We start from the raw sequence: 16,264 nt of genomic DNA, 5'->3' as shown, positions 1-16,264 counted from the left end.
TGTCCTGGCAAGAAAGGAATGTGTTCACAGAAGTGCGAGCGCGGTATGTGCAGTGCTGCGTCCGGCCGGCAGATCACCTGACTATAGTCTGTCCTTAACGGGCAGGGTCACAACATTGAGAAATGTCTTTTAATGTGGTTGATTTTGCTTTTTTTTACATTAGAATAACACTTTGGAGTAAAATCTGTAATTCTGTAACCAGAATGAAAGGCTACCGTCTGGGAATAACGTGGCTGCTTTATTCCCAGTGTCTGGTTTTGCTGTCCAGCCCCATAGATTCAGTAGAGCTGAGCTGTAATACCAGACACCACCTGAGGACAAGGGTGGCGCTGTCTTTGGAAGAAGGCAAATGTGTTCAGTGTACGCTGTGGCCTATAGTTTAGTATTGGGGGCAATTAATTATCCTAAAGGTGCACAAACGAGTCACATGTTTGGCCAATCCTAACAAAATATATATATGGGGGGTAGAAATCGGCAAAGAGCTGAACAACATTGGCCCCCAGCCCCTTATAGCTGCCGTCCTGCCAGTATTGTAATCGGAATATAGCGTGTACCTCTCGCTTTATGGCAGTGCCGCGACGCTCTTACCCTGCAGTCACACAGTTGTCGCCATCGTGGGAAAACTGCACAAACCTCTGGAATAGCCTAATGGGCTGAGATCTAGGTGGAAGCTCGGCCACTCTCCACGGAAGATAAGAAACTGCTGCCATCTCTATATGTGCGAGCTCCTTCTTCTAAGCCCCAGAGCAAGAAGTGTTATCATAGGGACAAGCTATGAAGCTACATGTGAAATAGTGAGAGGTTTGGAGTGACCCCTAGATCTTGTCTCACATCCTACAAAACCATTTCTTACAGGTGTAGGATACAATTTGTAGGGTTGGGAAGCCGTGCGCTGTCCGGACATGTTGGGAGTTGTAGTTTCGAGGTAGGCGGAGAGACATGAGGTGACACATTGTAACGCAGAGCAGCAGTAGTAGATACGGCCGAAGCGTCTTCCAATGTTTAACCCTTCAGAGAGAACCTTTTCCAGTGTGGCCCCGCTGGCCCCCGCTGCGACGTTTCCACTTATTTCTCCTCCGGTATTTGTTGCTATAAACTTTGGTAAAAGTTTGAGAGAAAAGCTGAAATTTTGCTCAGTGGCCATATTGTAATGCACCCGCTCTTCTCTGCGCTTGTTCCCCAGCCTGGCGGCCAGCGGCGATGTTGATGGGTTAACAGCCTGGGAGCTGGCGGGAGCGGACATGGACCAAGCTGGTTATGATGGGCAGACCGCGTATCAAGTTGTAAGTCACTAATACTTCCATCCACAAGAAACGGACTACCCCCTCCAACAGAATAAAAGCAGTGTGAACAGGTGCAAGCTGCAGTGACTGCGTAATGTGCAGATTGATGTATACAGCAGCATCTGCAAGCGCCAAAATGCCCGTCTTGCAAACTCTCACAGACTTCAGGCTGCAGTCCATGAGGATATCCACCGCAGATATTGACGGGTGGAGGATGTCCCGTCAGCAGCAATTGTCCATTTAGGTTTCCTTCACATTATGTGCATGAGGTTTTTACAGTCACGCAAGGCCGGGCTGTATAATGCCGAGGATGTCGGGACCAGGCAATAATCATGTGTCGTCCTTGCTGGCATCGGCTGCTCTCACCTGTAATTTTCCTTCCAGGCAGAAGCGGTGGGAAATGAGGAGGTCCTGGAGTTTTTTCATCAAAAAAGAGGACAGGTGAGATGTTGGGTTAACTACATTGCATTGATTGTGGCCGGGCTAACCTCAGTGCTAAATAAGAGGTTCTTCAGCAGCTAAGGGAAATCTGTGTGCAATCAGTGGCTGGCGTGGGAGAAAAGAAAGTGCAGACTACTGCTGGAAGAGATAAGCCGTTAGGGTCCTATGTGGCACCGCTTATTAGAGATGAGCGATGTTCGAGGTTCGCCAATTTCATGCTCGAGTGATTTTGGGGGGTGCTCGAGATTGAACTCGAGGTTTTTGCTAAAAGCTCGACAGTTCGAGTAACGTTTGAGAATGGTTCGATCACCAAAAGCGTGACTTTTTACAGCTATGTGTGCAGGGAGCCATCGCTGGCAGCCTGCTGTAAGCTGGTAACCAAGGTAAATATCAGGTATCCAAGCAAAGCGCTTTGGTTAGTAACCCGATGTTTACCCTGGCTACGTGTGCAGGGAGCCGACACTTCCCTGCTCGGCTCCGGCACTCAGAGAGCGCGCGCGCACACACACACACACACACACACACACACACACACCTGTCCCCAGCCATGCAGTCCCCGACACTGACGTCCTCAGTGCCACATGACCCCGCTTGGCTCCACCCACCCCACACTCCGCTGCACGCACACATAGGCCCGCTCGGCTGGCTCCACCCACCTCGCACTCCGCTGCCTGCACACATGGCCCCGCTCGGCTCCACCCACCTCGCACTCCGCTGCCCGCACACATGGCTTCGCTCGGCTCCACCTACCTCGCACTCCGCTGCCCGCACACATTCTCGGCGGCCAGCTCCATGTGAATGATCAGCTAATCGCTCTCATTAGCCGGCCGCCGGGAGATCATCTGTTCGTTCTTACCTGCGGTGATGAAGTCCTGCCCTCCCAACGTCAGCGCTGTCACTGTCCTCCATGGCCGCTGCTTGTCACATCTCTTCTCGCAGCCGACCCGAGACTGTCACTAGCGGTGACGTCACGGGCTCCCGCGATACTTGGTTGTGAAGGCGACGGTCATTGAACTCTGTGACAACTCTATCAGGAGTGCAGCGATCACCGCAGGTAATGTTCCTCGCTCCTGACAGCAGCACTTGTCATGCCCTGCAGTGACCTGGGCTGACCTATTGATGTTGGCTCAGGTCACTGCATTGCTCTCCCAGCCAATATGGAGCATTCTGTTCTTCATTGACTGGGACATTGACTATGGTATGAATCATCATGGGAACCCCTTGGATTACACCAGACCTGGATTTGTTTTTCTTTCTAATAAATTGGTGAAAGAGGGAATGTTTTGGGGAGTGTTTTTTCAAATAAAAATGTGTTTTGTCAATTTTTTTTTTTTATTATTACTGACTGGGTTGGTGATGTCGGGTATCTGATAGACGCGTGACATCACTAAACCCAGGGCTTGATGCCAGGTGACATTACACATCTAGTATTAACCCCATATATTACTCTGTTTGCCACCGCACCAGGGCAATGGGATGAGTTGGGGCAAAGCACCAGGATTGGCGCATCTAATGGATGCGCCACTTCTGGGGCGGCTGCGGCCTGTTATTTTTAGGCTGTGAAGGGCCAATAACTATGGACCTTCCCACCCTAAGAATACCAGACCACATCTGTCTGCTTTACCTTGGCTGGTGATCCAATTTGGGGGGGGACCTTCCTTTTTTTTTTTTTTGTAATTATTATTATTTATAAAATAACTATAAAAAAGAGCCTGGGGTGACCTCCACATTGGATCACCAACCACGGTAAAGCTGCCAGCTGTGGTTTTCAGGCTACAGCCATCTGCTTTACCCTAGCTGGCTATCAAAAATGGGGTGACCCCACGTCATTTTTTTTTTAACTATTTTTTTAATAAAAAAAATTAATGGGCTTCCCTGTATTTGCCAGTCAAGGTAACGCTAGGCAGATGGGGGTGGCAACCCTTAGCTGTCTGCTTTAACTGCGCTGAGAATCAAAAATACCGCGGGGCGCTACGTCATTTTTCTTTATCGTTCCTATGGGAGACCCAGGCATTGAGCTTCTGCCTCCAGAGGACACAAAGTACTACACTAAAAAGTGTAGCTCCTCCCTCTGAGCATATACACCCCCTGGATAACCAAATATAGCCAGTTCAATGCTTTGTGTTCAGGAGGCACACATCCACCCATGCATTCTCATCTGATTTTTGATTTTTGGAAAGAGTTTTTCAGAAAAGCGGGTCCAAGCCTGGACTCCCGGCATGTCCCTTCTCACCCCACTGTGTCGGCGGTGTTGTTAAGGTTGATTTCAGGGCTGGAGCCTTACATGCCGCGCTCCTTCACCATCCCTCGGGCTCTGGCTTGAAATGGGAGCCAGCACGGTTCTCCCTGCCTTGCAGGAGACCGGTCTCCATCCGCAGCCCTTCAGGATCCTGCCGGACGGAGCACTCATCCCTCAGGGACCTGGCCCTGCGTCTCACAAGCTAAGTATCTGAGACGTTATTGTCGGGGGGTCCCTTGTACTTTATTGTTGGGGAGAGTGGGCTGTGTATCTATTCTGACATTTCCGGCCGGTTCTCTGGTTTTCACCTGAGAACCGCGCCGATGGTGCCTGCACGCCGGCCGCATCGTTAAATTTAGGCCCCGGCTTCGCCTGAGGCCTAGTTTCGATTTCACTGCCCCTGCATGTCAATCATGCAGAGGGACAGTGCGGCTCCGCCCAGCGGCCGTTCGGCACAGGGGAGGGACACTCCTCTCTGAGGAAATATTCCCTCCCCTGTATATCTCCTTGGCCCTCCGGATCCCGCTCTTAGAGTAGGCCCCGCCCCCTCTCCTCGCTCCGGCGCCATTTTATCAGCGTTCTCACAGCGATCGGCGCTGGCTGCAGCATCTCTCTGGGGGTCCGGGCTGTGGGATCTGGAGGGCACACAAACGGTCTGGTAAGCCACAACCTCAGGTTGTGGACCTGCTTATATACACTCTGGGGGTCATTCTGGCTCAGAGCCCCCACTTCAGCAGCATGTCTCACACGAGGAGCAAGGCTGCAAGGCTGTACTCAATATGCACTGCATGTAAGCTTGTACTGCCTGAACCGAGCACATATCCACATTGTGATGCCTGCTCTAACATGGTGGTGCCTCAGCCTGGAGTCTCATCCCCAGTGGTTCCTCCGGCTGCTCCGGCTCGGGTGGCTGAACCCCCGGCTTGGGTAGAATCCTTCTCTAAGTCTATCTCCCAGTCTTTTGCCGACTCCATGGGACAGTTGTCCCGGACTCTGCTGAGCATGCATCAGCCCCCTTCTCAGGGCGCTTCTGCTGCTACGGCTCGCTCAGCAGAGCTCACAGAGAATTCTTCATCTGGTCCCAGACCCCGTCCTCCTAAAAGGAGACGCAGGGTCCCCTCTCCTTCCTCGTCCCGCGGCTCTGATTCACGAGTTGACTCGCAGGACGAGGAGGATGCCTTTACTGGGGGCTCGGACGCTACCTCCATGTGCCCCATTGATCTGTCCGAAGGTGACGCAGATGTTAGTGATTTGATTGCGTCCATTAATTCTGTACTGGACCTCAATCCGCCAGTATCAGAGGAGCAACCCTCTCTGGCAGAAAAGCACCAGTTTACCTTGCCTAAGAGGACAAGGAGTGTGTTCTTTAACCACTCCAGTTTTCAGGCCACTGTGACCAAGCCTAGGGCCTGTCCTGACAAACGCTTCCCAAAGCGTGGTTCTGATGACCGTTTTCCCTTTCCACCAGAGGTGGTCAAGGAGTGGGCTCATTCACCAAAGGTAGACCCTCCGGTGTCTAGACTCTCAGCCCGGACAGTTGTATCAGTGGCTGATGGCACCTCACTTAAGGATTCCACTGACCGCCAGGTTGACCTTCTGGCCAAATCTGTATATGAGGCGGCAGGGGCCTCGTTCTCCCCATCTTTTGCAGCAGTGTGGGCTCTCAAAGCCATCTCTGCTTCTCTAGAGGAGATGCATTCCCTCACCAGGGACTCTATGCCCGAAATGGTTGCCTTAACTTCCCAGGCTTCAGCCTTTTCATCCTATGCCATGTCTGCCATGCTGGAGGCTTCTCACCGCACTGCGGTGGCTTCGGCTAATTCCCTCGCTATCCGCAGGATCTTGTGGCTTCGAGAGTGGAAGGCAGACGCTTCTTCAAAGAAGTACCTTGCTGGGTTCCCATTTGCTGGGTCCAGGCTGTTCGGTGAACAACTGGATGAAATTAAGGAAGCTACTGGCGGGAAGAGTACTTCCTTGCCACAAACTAAAACCAGGAAACCTGTCCAGGGCAGGAACCAGTCGAGGTTTCGTTTCTTTCGTTCCTCCAACTGGTCGTCCTCTAAGCCCTCGGCCTCGTCCACTAACTCAGCCAAAGACCAAGAACCCAACTGGCGCACGAAGCCGCGTCCTCAGAAGACCGCAGGAGCTTCTGCCACTAAGGCAGCCTCCTCTTGACTATCTGGCCGCGCCAGCAACGTCCTTGGTCGGTGGCAGGCTCTCCCACTTTGGCGACGTGTGGTTTCAACACGTCTCCGATCAGTGGGTGCGGGATATCATCTCCCACGGCTACAGGATAGAATTCTCTTCCAGCCCGCCAAACAGATTTTTTCTGTCAACTCCCCCCTGCTCCAAGGCCGCCGCCTTCTTCTCTCAGGCCGTGGCATCCTTGCAGGCGAACGGAGTAATTGTACCGGTTCCCGCCCGGGAACGGTTCAGAGGTTTCTACTCAAATCTCTTCCTAGTCCCCAAAAAGGACGGTTCCTTCCGGCCCATCCTGCATCTCAAGCTTCTCAACAAGCATGTTCAGGTGCGGCATTTTCGCATGGAGTCTCTGCGATCAGTCATTGCCTCAATGACCCAAGGAGATTTCCTAGCATCCATCGACATCAGAGATGCCTATCTGCATGTGCCAATTACAGTTTCACACCAGCGTTGGCTACGTTTTGCAATCGGAAAGGAAAATTTCCAATTCGTGGCTCTCCCCTTCGAGTTAACCACGGCCCCTCGAGTATTCACCAAGGTCATGGCAGCAGTGGTTGCGGTTCTGCACCTCCAGGGGTTGGCATTGATTCCTTACCTGGACGACCTTCTAGTCAAGGCTTCATCCAGTGCAGACTGTCAGCGGAGTGTCTCGCTCACTCTTGCCACTCTAGTCCAATTCGGGTGGCTTGTCAATCTGCCCAAGTCCACTCTGACTCCGACCCAGAAGCTCACGTACCTAGGGATGCAATTCGAGACTCTGCCGGCACTTGTGAAGCTGCCCTTAGTCAAACAGCAGTCCCTCCATCTGGCGGTGCGCTCTTTGCTGAGGCCCCGCCGTCATTCCATCAGGCACCTAATGCAGGTGCTGGGTCAGATGGTGGCGTCAATGGAAGCGGTTCCCTTTGCCCAGTTCAATCTGCGTCCTCTGCAGCTGGACATTCTCCGCTGTTGGGACAAGCGGACTTCCTCCTTGCACAGGTTAGTGGCTCTGTCGCCACAGACCAGGGGCTCCCTTCAGTGGTGGCTTCGGCCCCTCTCTCTGTCTCAGGGACGCTCCTTCCTGGCCCCGTCCTGGGTGATCCTCACCACGGATGCCAGTCTATCCGGCTGGGGAGCAGTATACCTCCACCACAGAGCGCAGGGCACTTGGACTCCGTCCGAATCAGCCCTCTCGATCAATGTGCTGGAAATCAGAGCTGTGCTTCTAGCTCTCTTAGCCTTTGCAGCGGACGCGCTGGTTCAAGATTGGTCCCAGTTTCGTCTGTCTTACGTGTTTCCCCCTCTAGCTCTCTTGCCCAGAGTCCTGCGCAAGATCAGAATGGAGGGCCGTTGGGTCATCCTCATTGCTCCAGACTGGCCCAGGCGAGCTTGGTACCCAGACCTGCTCCATCTGTCCGTAGAGGTGCCGTGGCATCTCCCGGACCGTCCAGACCTTCTCTCACAAGGTCCGTTTTCTTTTTCGCTCCTAATTGGGAGACCCAGACAATTGGGTGTATAGCTACTGCCTCCGGAGGCCGCACAAAGTACTACACTTAAAAGTGTAAGGCCCCTCCCCTTCTGGCTATACACCCCCCCGTGGGAGCACGGGTCCCTCAGTTTTTGCTTTGTGCGAAGGAGGTCAGACACGCACGCACAGCTCCACAGATTGGTCAGCAGCAGCTGCTGACTATGTCGGATGGAAGAAAAGAGGGCCCATACAGGGCCCCCAGCATGCTCCCTTCTCACCCCACTTTCTGTCGGTGGTGCTTGTTAAGGTTGAGGTACCCATTGCGGGTACGGAGGCTGGAGCCCACATGCTGATTCCTTCCCCATCAGGGCTCTGGGCGAAGTGGGATTTTACCGGTCTCCAGGCACTGAGACCGTGCTCCATCCGCAGCCCCTGGAGAAGCCGCTGGATATGGAGCTGAGTATCGTCAGGGACATGGCCCTTCTCCGTCAAGGTACTCTGTGTCCCCGTGCATACGCGCGCACACCGCAGCATTGCTGGGTGTGTTAGTGCGCCGGGGACAACAGCGCTGCTGCGCTTGTGCCATTTCCTCACTTCAGCTTAGCTGAGTGGGTAGACTCAGGGAGAACGGTCGCGCCGGCCGCTGGGACTGCGACGCGGCTGGGACTTGTGGTGCGCCGGGGACTTCCGCGCTGACCGTGCATATATCACGGCCGCGCTTATTACTACAGTCCCCGGCTTTTGCGGCCTAGTTCGTTCGTTCCCGCCTCCGCACCTGCCAGTCAGGAGGAGGGCGGGACGCTGTACAGAGCATCAGCGCTGAGGGCTGGAGTCTTTTTTACATACTCCAGCCCTCACACCAGGCACAGTAGGACGCAGTTTCCCGCACTTTGTCTGTGGCACGCCCACGGTCCGCCCCTCTTCACAGAACGCCGGCAGCCATTCCTGCCTGCACGCTGAGCTGCAGAGGGGAGACGGGGAGACCCAGACACGGGATTCTACGGCCTCATACCCGCTGTTCAGCGGGCGGTAAGCAGCCCTCAAGGGCTCACCCCCACTTGTGCCGTTTGTATACTGAGTATTTTGTGTTTGCAAATACTTTGTACTGTACGGTCGCTGGTGATTCTCGGCTATATACCCTCCTAGATTACAAGGAGGCAACAGCATGTCGTCCGCAAAACGCAAGGGTGCCAAGGCACAGACATTATATGCTGCCTGTACCGCATGTGGGGCTGCTCTACCGGCAGGTTCCACTGACCCCCATTGTGTGCAGTGCTCGGCCCCTGTGCAACTTGCACAGCCGGGGCCTCTGCTGGACGTGACCCAGAGTGTACCACCTGTGAATGCTGTCCAGGTGACAGGAACGGAGTTTGCAGCTTTTGCTGACAGATTGTCTATGACCATGTCAAAGATTCTTGAAACATTGCAGTCTAGACCAGTAACTCAGACCATGGACACTGTGGCATCATTGCTCCCTGGTCCCCCTCAGCTGGAACACTTCCAAGCTCCGGGGGTGTCACATGCACCCCAGGGTGACGATTCTGACTCAGACAACAGTCCCAGACAACCTAAGCGGGCTCGTTATGAGGGGCCCTCAACTTCGTCTCACTGGTCAGGATCCCAGCGGGACGAATCTATGGGTGATGAGGCGGATGTAACTGATCAAGATTCTGATCCTGGGACCGCTCTCAATCTGGATACACCGGATGGTGACGCCATAGTGAATGATCTTATAGCGTCCATCAATAGGATGTTAGATATTTCCCCGCCAGCTCCTCCTGCGGAGGAGGCAGCTTCACAGCAGGAGAAATTCCATTTCAGATATCCCAAGCGTAAATTAAGCACTTTTCTGGACCACTCTGACTTTAGAGATGCAATCCAGAAACACCACGCTTATCCTGAGAAGCGGTTTTCTAAACGGCTTAAAGATACACGCTATCCTTTTCCCCCTGACGTGGTCAAGGGTTGGACCCAGTGTCCCAAGGTGGACCCTCCAATCTCCAGGCTTGCAGCTAGATCTTTAGTGCAGTAGAAGATGGAGCGGCACTTAAAGATGCCACTGACAGGCAGATGGAGCTCTGGCTGAAATCCATCTATGAAGCTATTGGAGCGTCGTTGGCGCCAGCTTTTGCAGCCGTATGGGCACTCCAAGCCATTTCAGCTGGGCTTATACAAGTCGACTCGGTCACACGTACATCTGCCCCGCAGGTGGCACCATTGACCTCTCAAATGTCTGCATTCGCGTCTTACGCGATTAATGCTGTCCTGGACTCTACGAGCCGTACGGCGGTGGCGTCAGCCAACTCCGTGGTTTTGCGCAGAGCCCTGTGGTTGAGAGAATGGAAGGCAGATTCTGCTTCCAAGAAGTGCTTAACCAGTTTGCCTTTTTCTCGTGACCGATTGTTTGGGGAGCGTTTGGATGAAATCATTAAACACTCCAAGGGTAAGGACTCATCCTTACCTCAACACAGACAAAACAAGCCCCAACAAAGGAGGGGTCAGTCTGGTTTTCGGTCCTTTCGAGGCTCAGGCAGGTCCCAATTCTCCTCGTCCAAAAGGACTCAAAAGGATCAGAGAGGCTCAGATTCTTGGCGGACTCAGTCACGCCCAAAAAAGACAGCAGGAAGAACCGTTACCAAGACGGCTTCCTCATGACTTTCAGCCTCCTCTCTCCGCATCCTCGGTCGGTGGCAGGCTCTCCCGCTTTGGCGACATTTGGCTGTCACAGGTCAAAGACCGTTGGGTGAGGGACATTCTGTCTCACGGGTACAGGATAGAGTTCAGCTCTCGTCCTCCAACTCGTTTCTTCAGAACTTCCCCACCGCCCGACCGAGCCGATGCTCTGCTGCAGGCGGTGGCCGCTCTAAAGGCGGAAGGAGTGGTGACTTCCGTTCCTCTTCAGGAACAAGGTCACGGTTTTTACTCCAATCTGTTTGTGGTGCCAAAGAAGGACGGGTCCTTTCGGCCCGTCCTGGATCTAAAGTTGCTCAACAAACACGTAAAAACCAGGAGGTTCCGGATGGAATCTCTACGCTCCGTCATAGCCTCAATGTCTCAAGGAGATTTCTTAGCATCAATAGACATCAAAGATGCTTATCTTCACGTGCCGATTGCGCCAGAGCATCAGCGTTTTCTACGCTTTGTTATAGAAAGCGAACACCTGCAGTTCGTAGCGTTACCTTTCGGGCTGGCAACAGCCCCTCGGGTCTTCACCAAGGTCATGGCAGCAGTAGTAGCTGTCCTGCACTCGCAGGGTCACTCCGTGATCCCGTATTTGGACGATCTACTTATAAAGGCACCCTCTCAAGAGGCATGCCAACACAGTCTGGACGTGGCACTGAAGACTCTCCAGAGTTTCGGGTGGATTATCAACTTTTCAAAGTCAAATCTAACCCCGACCCAATCACTAACATATCTTGGCATGGAGTTTCATACTCTCTCAGCGATAGTGAAGCTTCCACTGGACAAGTAGTGCTCTCTGCAGACAGGGGTGCAATCTCTCCTGCAGAACCAGTCCCACTCCTTGAGGCGCCTCATGCATTTCCTAGGGAAGATGGTGGCAGCAATGGAAGCAGTCCCTTTCGCGCAGTTTCATCTGCGCCCTCTACAATGGGACATTCTCCGCCAATGGGATGGGAAGTCGACGTCCCTCGACAGGGATGTCTCCCTCTCTCAGGCAGCCAAGGACTCTCTCCGATGGTGGCTTCTTCCCACCTCATTGTCAAAAGGAAAGTCGTTCCTACCCCCATCCTGGGCGGTGGTCACGACAGATGCGAGCCTATCAGGGTGGGGAGAAGTGTTTGCCGGACGTCGACCTGATGGCGTCACGGCACAACAACAAGGTCCCGGTTTTCATGGCACGGTCTCACGATCACCGAGCTCTGGCGGCAGACGCCTTAGTTCAGGATTGGTCGCAGTTCCGACTACCTTATGTGTTCCCACCTCTGGCATTGTTGCCCAGAGTGCTCCGCAAAATCAGGTCCGACTGCCGTTGCGCCATTCTCGTCGCTCCAGACTGGCCAAGGAGGTCGTGGTACCCGGATCTGTGGCATCTCACGGTAGGACAACCGTGGGCGCTACCAGGCCGTCCAGACTTGCTGTCTCAAGGGCCGTTTTTCCATCTGAATTCTGCGGCCCTGAACCTGACTGTGTGGCCATTGAGTCCTGGATCCTAGGGACCTCAGGTTTATCTCATGATGTTGTTGCCACCATGAGACAGGCTAGGAAACCATCCTCCGCCAAGATCTACCACAGAACGTGGAAGATATTCTTATCTTGGTGCTCTGCTCAGGGAGTTTCTCCCTGGCCATTTGCATTGCCTATTTTTCTTTCCTTCCTGCAGTCTGGGTTGGAAAAAGGTTTGTCGCTTAGCTCCCTTAAAGGACAAGTCTCTGCGCTATCCGTATTCTTTCAGAAGCGCCTGCCGCGACTTCCTAAGGTACGCACGTTCCTGCAAGGGGTTTGTCATATCGTTCCCCCTTACAAGCGGCCATTGGAACCCTGGGATCTGAACAAGGTTCTAATTGCTCTCCAGAAGCCACCTTTCGAGCCTATGAAGGAGATTTCCTTTTCTCGGCTTTCACAGAAAGTGGCCTTTCTAGTGGCGGTCACGTCTCTTCGGAGAGTGTCAGAGCTGGCGGCGTTATCTTGCAAATCTCCCTTCCTGGTGTTTCACCAAGACAAGGTAGTACTGCGTCCAATTCCAGAGTTTCTTCCCAAGGTGGTATCTTCCTTTCATCTCAATCAGGATATCACTTTACCATCTTTGTGTCCGCATCCAGTTCACCAATTTGAAAAGGGTTTGCATCTGTTGGACCTGGTGAGAGCACTCAGGATCTACATTTCCCGCACGGCGCCTCTGCGCCGTTCGGATGCACTCTTTATCCTGGTCGCTGGTCAGCATAAAGGGTCGCAAGCTTCCAAATCCACCCTTGCGCGGTGGATCAAGGAACCAATTCTTCACGCCTACCGTTCTGCTGGGCTTCCGACTCCTTCTGGACTGAAGGCCCATTCTACCAGAGCCGTGGGTGCGTCCTGGGCATTACGGCATCAGGCTACGGCTCAGCAGGTGTGCCAGGCGGCTACCTGGTCGAGTCTGCACACTTTTACCAAGCATTATCAGGTGCATACCTACGCTTCGGCGGATGCCAGCCTAGGTAGACAAGTCCTGCAGGCGGCGGTGGCCCACCTGTAAGAAAGGGCTGCCTGACAGCCCGATCACGAGGTATTCTTTTACCCACCCAGGGACTGCTTTTGGACGTCCCAATTGTCTGGGTCTCCCAATTAGGAGCGAAAAAGAAGGGAATTTTGTTTACTTACCGTAAATTCCTTTTCTTCTAGCTCCAATTGGGAGACCCAGCACCCGCCCTGTTTTTTCTTAGGGTATTTGTTTTTCGGGTGCACATGTTGTTCATGTTGATAAGTTACGTTCTCCGATATTGTTTATCGGATTGAATTTGTTTTTGAAACAGTTATTGGCTTTCCTCCTTCTTGCTTTTGCACTAAAACTGAGGGACCCGTGCTCCCACGGGGGGGTGTATAGCCAGAAGGGGAGGGGCCTTACACTTTTAAGTGTAGTACTTTGTGCGGCCTCCGGAGGCAGTAGCTATACACCCAATTGTCTGGGTCTCCCAATTGGAGCTAGAAGAAAAGGAATTTACGGTAAGTAAACAAAATTCCCTTCTTTCCGCCAGAATTCTGCGGCTCTCAGATTGACGGCGTGGCTCTTGAGTCCTGGATCTTGACGACTTCTGGTATCCCTCCTGAAGTCATCTCCACTATGACTCGGGCTCGGAAGTCTTCCTCGGCCAAAATATATCACAGGACCTGGAGAATTTTCCTGTCCTGGTGTCGCTTTTCCGGCCATGCTCCTTGGCCTTTTTCCTTGCCAACCCTCCTGTCCTTTCTACAGTCCGGTCTGCAGCTAGGACTATCCCTCAATTCCCTCAAGGGACAGGTCCCTGCTCTGTCAGTGTTGTTCCAGCGGCGTATCGCCCGGCTGGCTCAGGTGCGCACCTTCATGCAGGGCGCATCTCACATCATTCCGCCTTACCGGCGGCCTCTGGATCCCTGGGACCTTAATCTGGTCCTCACGGCTTGGCAGAAACCCCCCTTTGAGCCTCTTAGGGAGGTTTCTTTGTCTCGTCTTTCACAGAAAGTGGTCTTTCTAGTGGCCATAACTTCCCTCAGGAGAGTCTCTGATTTGGCTGCGCTCTCTTCGGAGTCACCTTTTTTGGTTTTTCATCAAGACAAGGTGGTTCTCCGTCCAACTCCGGACTTTCTCCCTAAGGTGGTTTCTCCTTTCCACCTTAACCAGGACATTTCCTTGCCTTCCTTTTTGTCCGGCTCCTGTTCATCGCTTTGAAAAAGCGTTGCATACTCTGGATCTGGTGCGGGTGCTCTGGATCTATGTGTCTCGCACCGCTGTTCTTAGGCGGTGCACCTCTCTTTTTGTGCTGCCCACAGGTCGGCGTAAGGGCCTCTCGGCTTCTAAGCCGACCCTAGCTCGTTGGATTAGGTCGGCAATTTCCGATGCCTACCAGTGTTCTCAAGTGCCTCCCCCGCCGGGGATCAAGGCACACTCGACCAGAGCTGTCGGTGCCTCTTGGGCTTTCAGGCACCAGGCTACGGCTCAGCAGGTCTGTCAGGCTGCCACTTGGACTAGCCTGCATACCTTTTTGAAGCACTACCAAGTGCATGCTCATGCTTCGGCAGATGCGAGCTTGGGCAGACGCATCCTTCAGGCAGCTGTCGCCCATTTGTGAAGTTAGGTTTCGTCTACTTCTTAGTTTTCTGTTTATTCCCACCCCTGGACTGCTTTGAGACGTCCCAATGTCTGGGTCTCCCATAGGAACGATAAAGAAAAAGAGAATTTTGTTTACTTACCGTAAATTCTTTTTCTTATAGTTCCGTATTGGGAGACCCAACACCCTCCCTGTTGCCTGTTGGCAGTTTCTTGTTCCGCGTGTTATCACCGGCTGTTGTAGACAGAGGCTCCGGTTGTTCCGGTTCTTGCTCTATCTCTACTTGTGGGTGGCTATTCTCCTTCAGCTTTTGCACTAAACTGGCTAGATTTGGTTATCCAGGGGGTGTATATGCTCAGAGGGAGGAGCTACACTTATTAGTGTAGTACTTTGTGTGTCCTCCGGAGGCAGAAGCTATACACCCAATGTCTGGGTCTCCCAATACGGAACTATAAGAAAAAGAATTTACGGTAAGTAAACAAAATTCTCTTTTTTTTATACTGATTTATTTTTACAGCACTGATGTCAGGCAATCAAAATACAGGGAAGCCCTTTTTTTTTCTTTTTTTTTTAGTTATTTAAAATAAATAATTAAAAAAATATATATATGGACTCCTGCTGCATTTTTTTTGTATTGCTAGCTAAGGGTAATCCAAGCAGCTACTGGCTGCTAATCCCCACTGCTTGGTGTTACCTTCACTGGCAATAAAAAAAATGCTTCCCAGGATTTTCCATTTTTTTGCCAAAAAACTAAGAAAAACAAAATGACGTGAGCTTCGCCATATTTTTGTATGGTAGCCAGGTACAACAGGAAGGTACGGGCTGCCCCCAACCCCCCAGCTCCCTATTTGTACCCGTCTGGGAACTTAAAATATAGGGAAGCCCTTTTTTTAATTATTTCATGAAATAATTTAAAAAAAAAAAATGACGTGGGCTTCACCCCATTTTTGTGTCCAGCCGGGTACAACTAGGCAGCTGGGGATTGGAATCCGCAGCACAGGTTAGCCCGAGCTTTCTGGGCGCCTCTGCTGCGAATTGCAGTCCGCAGCCGCCCCAGAAAATGGTGCTTTCATAGAAGCGCCATCATCTGGCGCTGTATCCAACTCTTCCAGCTGCCCTGATGCCGGTGGCTCGCTGGGTAATGATGGGTTAATACTAGCTTTATTTTACTAGCTAGTATTAAGCCAGAGATTCTTAATGTCATGCAAGTTTGACCTGGCCATTAAGAATCTCCAATAAAGGGTTAAAAAAAACACCACACAGAGAAAAAATACTTTAATAGAAATAAATACACAGACACACTTGGAGACTCCATGTTTATTACTCCCTCTTATCCCTCCACGATACATGGTCTTCTGTCTGCTTTCTCCTTCAACCCATGCAGCTCTGCTACATCAGACAGCACTGCATGGGGGAAGACTCTGTGCTCCGTGCAGTAACCACTCAGTGAGAGTGACCACAGGCTGCCGGCTGTAAGCGGTGGCGTCACCGCTGAAAGACGGGTTACCCGGTGCGTGCTGTAAGCGGTGACGTCACCGCTGACAGACTGATAAATAGCGGCATTGGAAATCACGTGATCGGAGCACCGTTGCTATGGTAATAGCAGCGGTGCTCCGATCACGTGATTCCCGATGCCGCTATTTACCGGCTGTGACAGCTAGTCCCTGCATGTGGCTGACTCTGTAAAGAGCGTCCACATGCAGGAACGGGGAGTCGACCATGTACCAAAGCATTTCGCCGGTACACGGACATGCGCAAACGAGCTCCGCGTACCGGAGATGCACTGACAGGACCTAGCATGTCATAGCCATGTGACCAGTCTGTAGCCAATGAGATAATACACGTGACTGGTCACATGGCTATTTTGACGTCACGATAGGTCCTATCATCAGTGTTGGTTACCGGGAGG

At 52.4% G+C, this 16,264-nt stretch overlaps 1 protein-coding gene and 1 long non-coding RNA gene across 2 annotated transcripts in view; one reads left to right on the top strand and one right to left on the bottom strand.

Annotated features, from left to right (window-relative positions):
* The window catches only part of LOC142257746 (uncharacterized), a 122,055-nt gene that overhangs the window by 2,340 nt on the left and 103,451 nt on the right, over positions 1-16,264 (bottom strand). The window lies entirely within an intron of this gene.
* Positions 1-16,264, top strand: part of ASPG (asparaginase) — an 86,250-nt gene that overhangs the window by 67,021 nt on the left and 2,965 nt on the right. Inside the window, exons 14-15 of the mRNA XM_075329918.1 lie at positions 1,184-1,283; positions 1,668-1,724. Of these exons, the coding sequence (XP_075186033.1) occupies positions 1,184-1,283; positions 1,668-1,724 (157 nt within the window). The remainder of the gene's footprint in view (positions 1-1,183; positions 1,284-1,667; positions 1,725-16,264) is intronic.

The sequence above is a fragment of the Anomaloglossus baeobatrachus genome, chromosome 12 (assembly GCF_048569485.1).
Source record: "Anomaloglossus baeobatrachus isolate aAnoBae1 chromosome 12, aAnoBae1.hap1, whole genome shotgun sequence".
Lineage (NCBI taxonomy): Eukaryota > Metazoa > Chordata > Amphibia > Anura > Aromobatidae > Anomaloglossus > Anomaloglossus baeobatrachus.
This window is presented reverse-complemented; position numbering and strand designations above follow the sequence as displayed.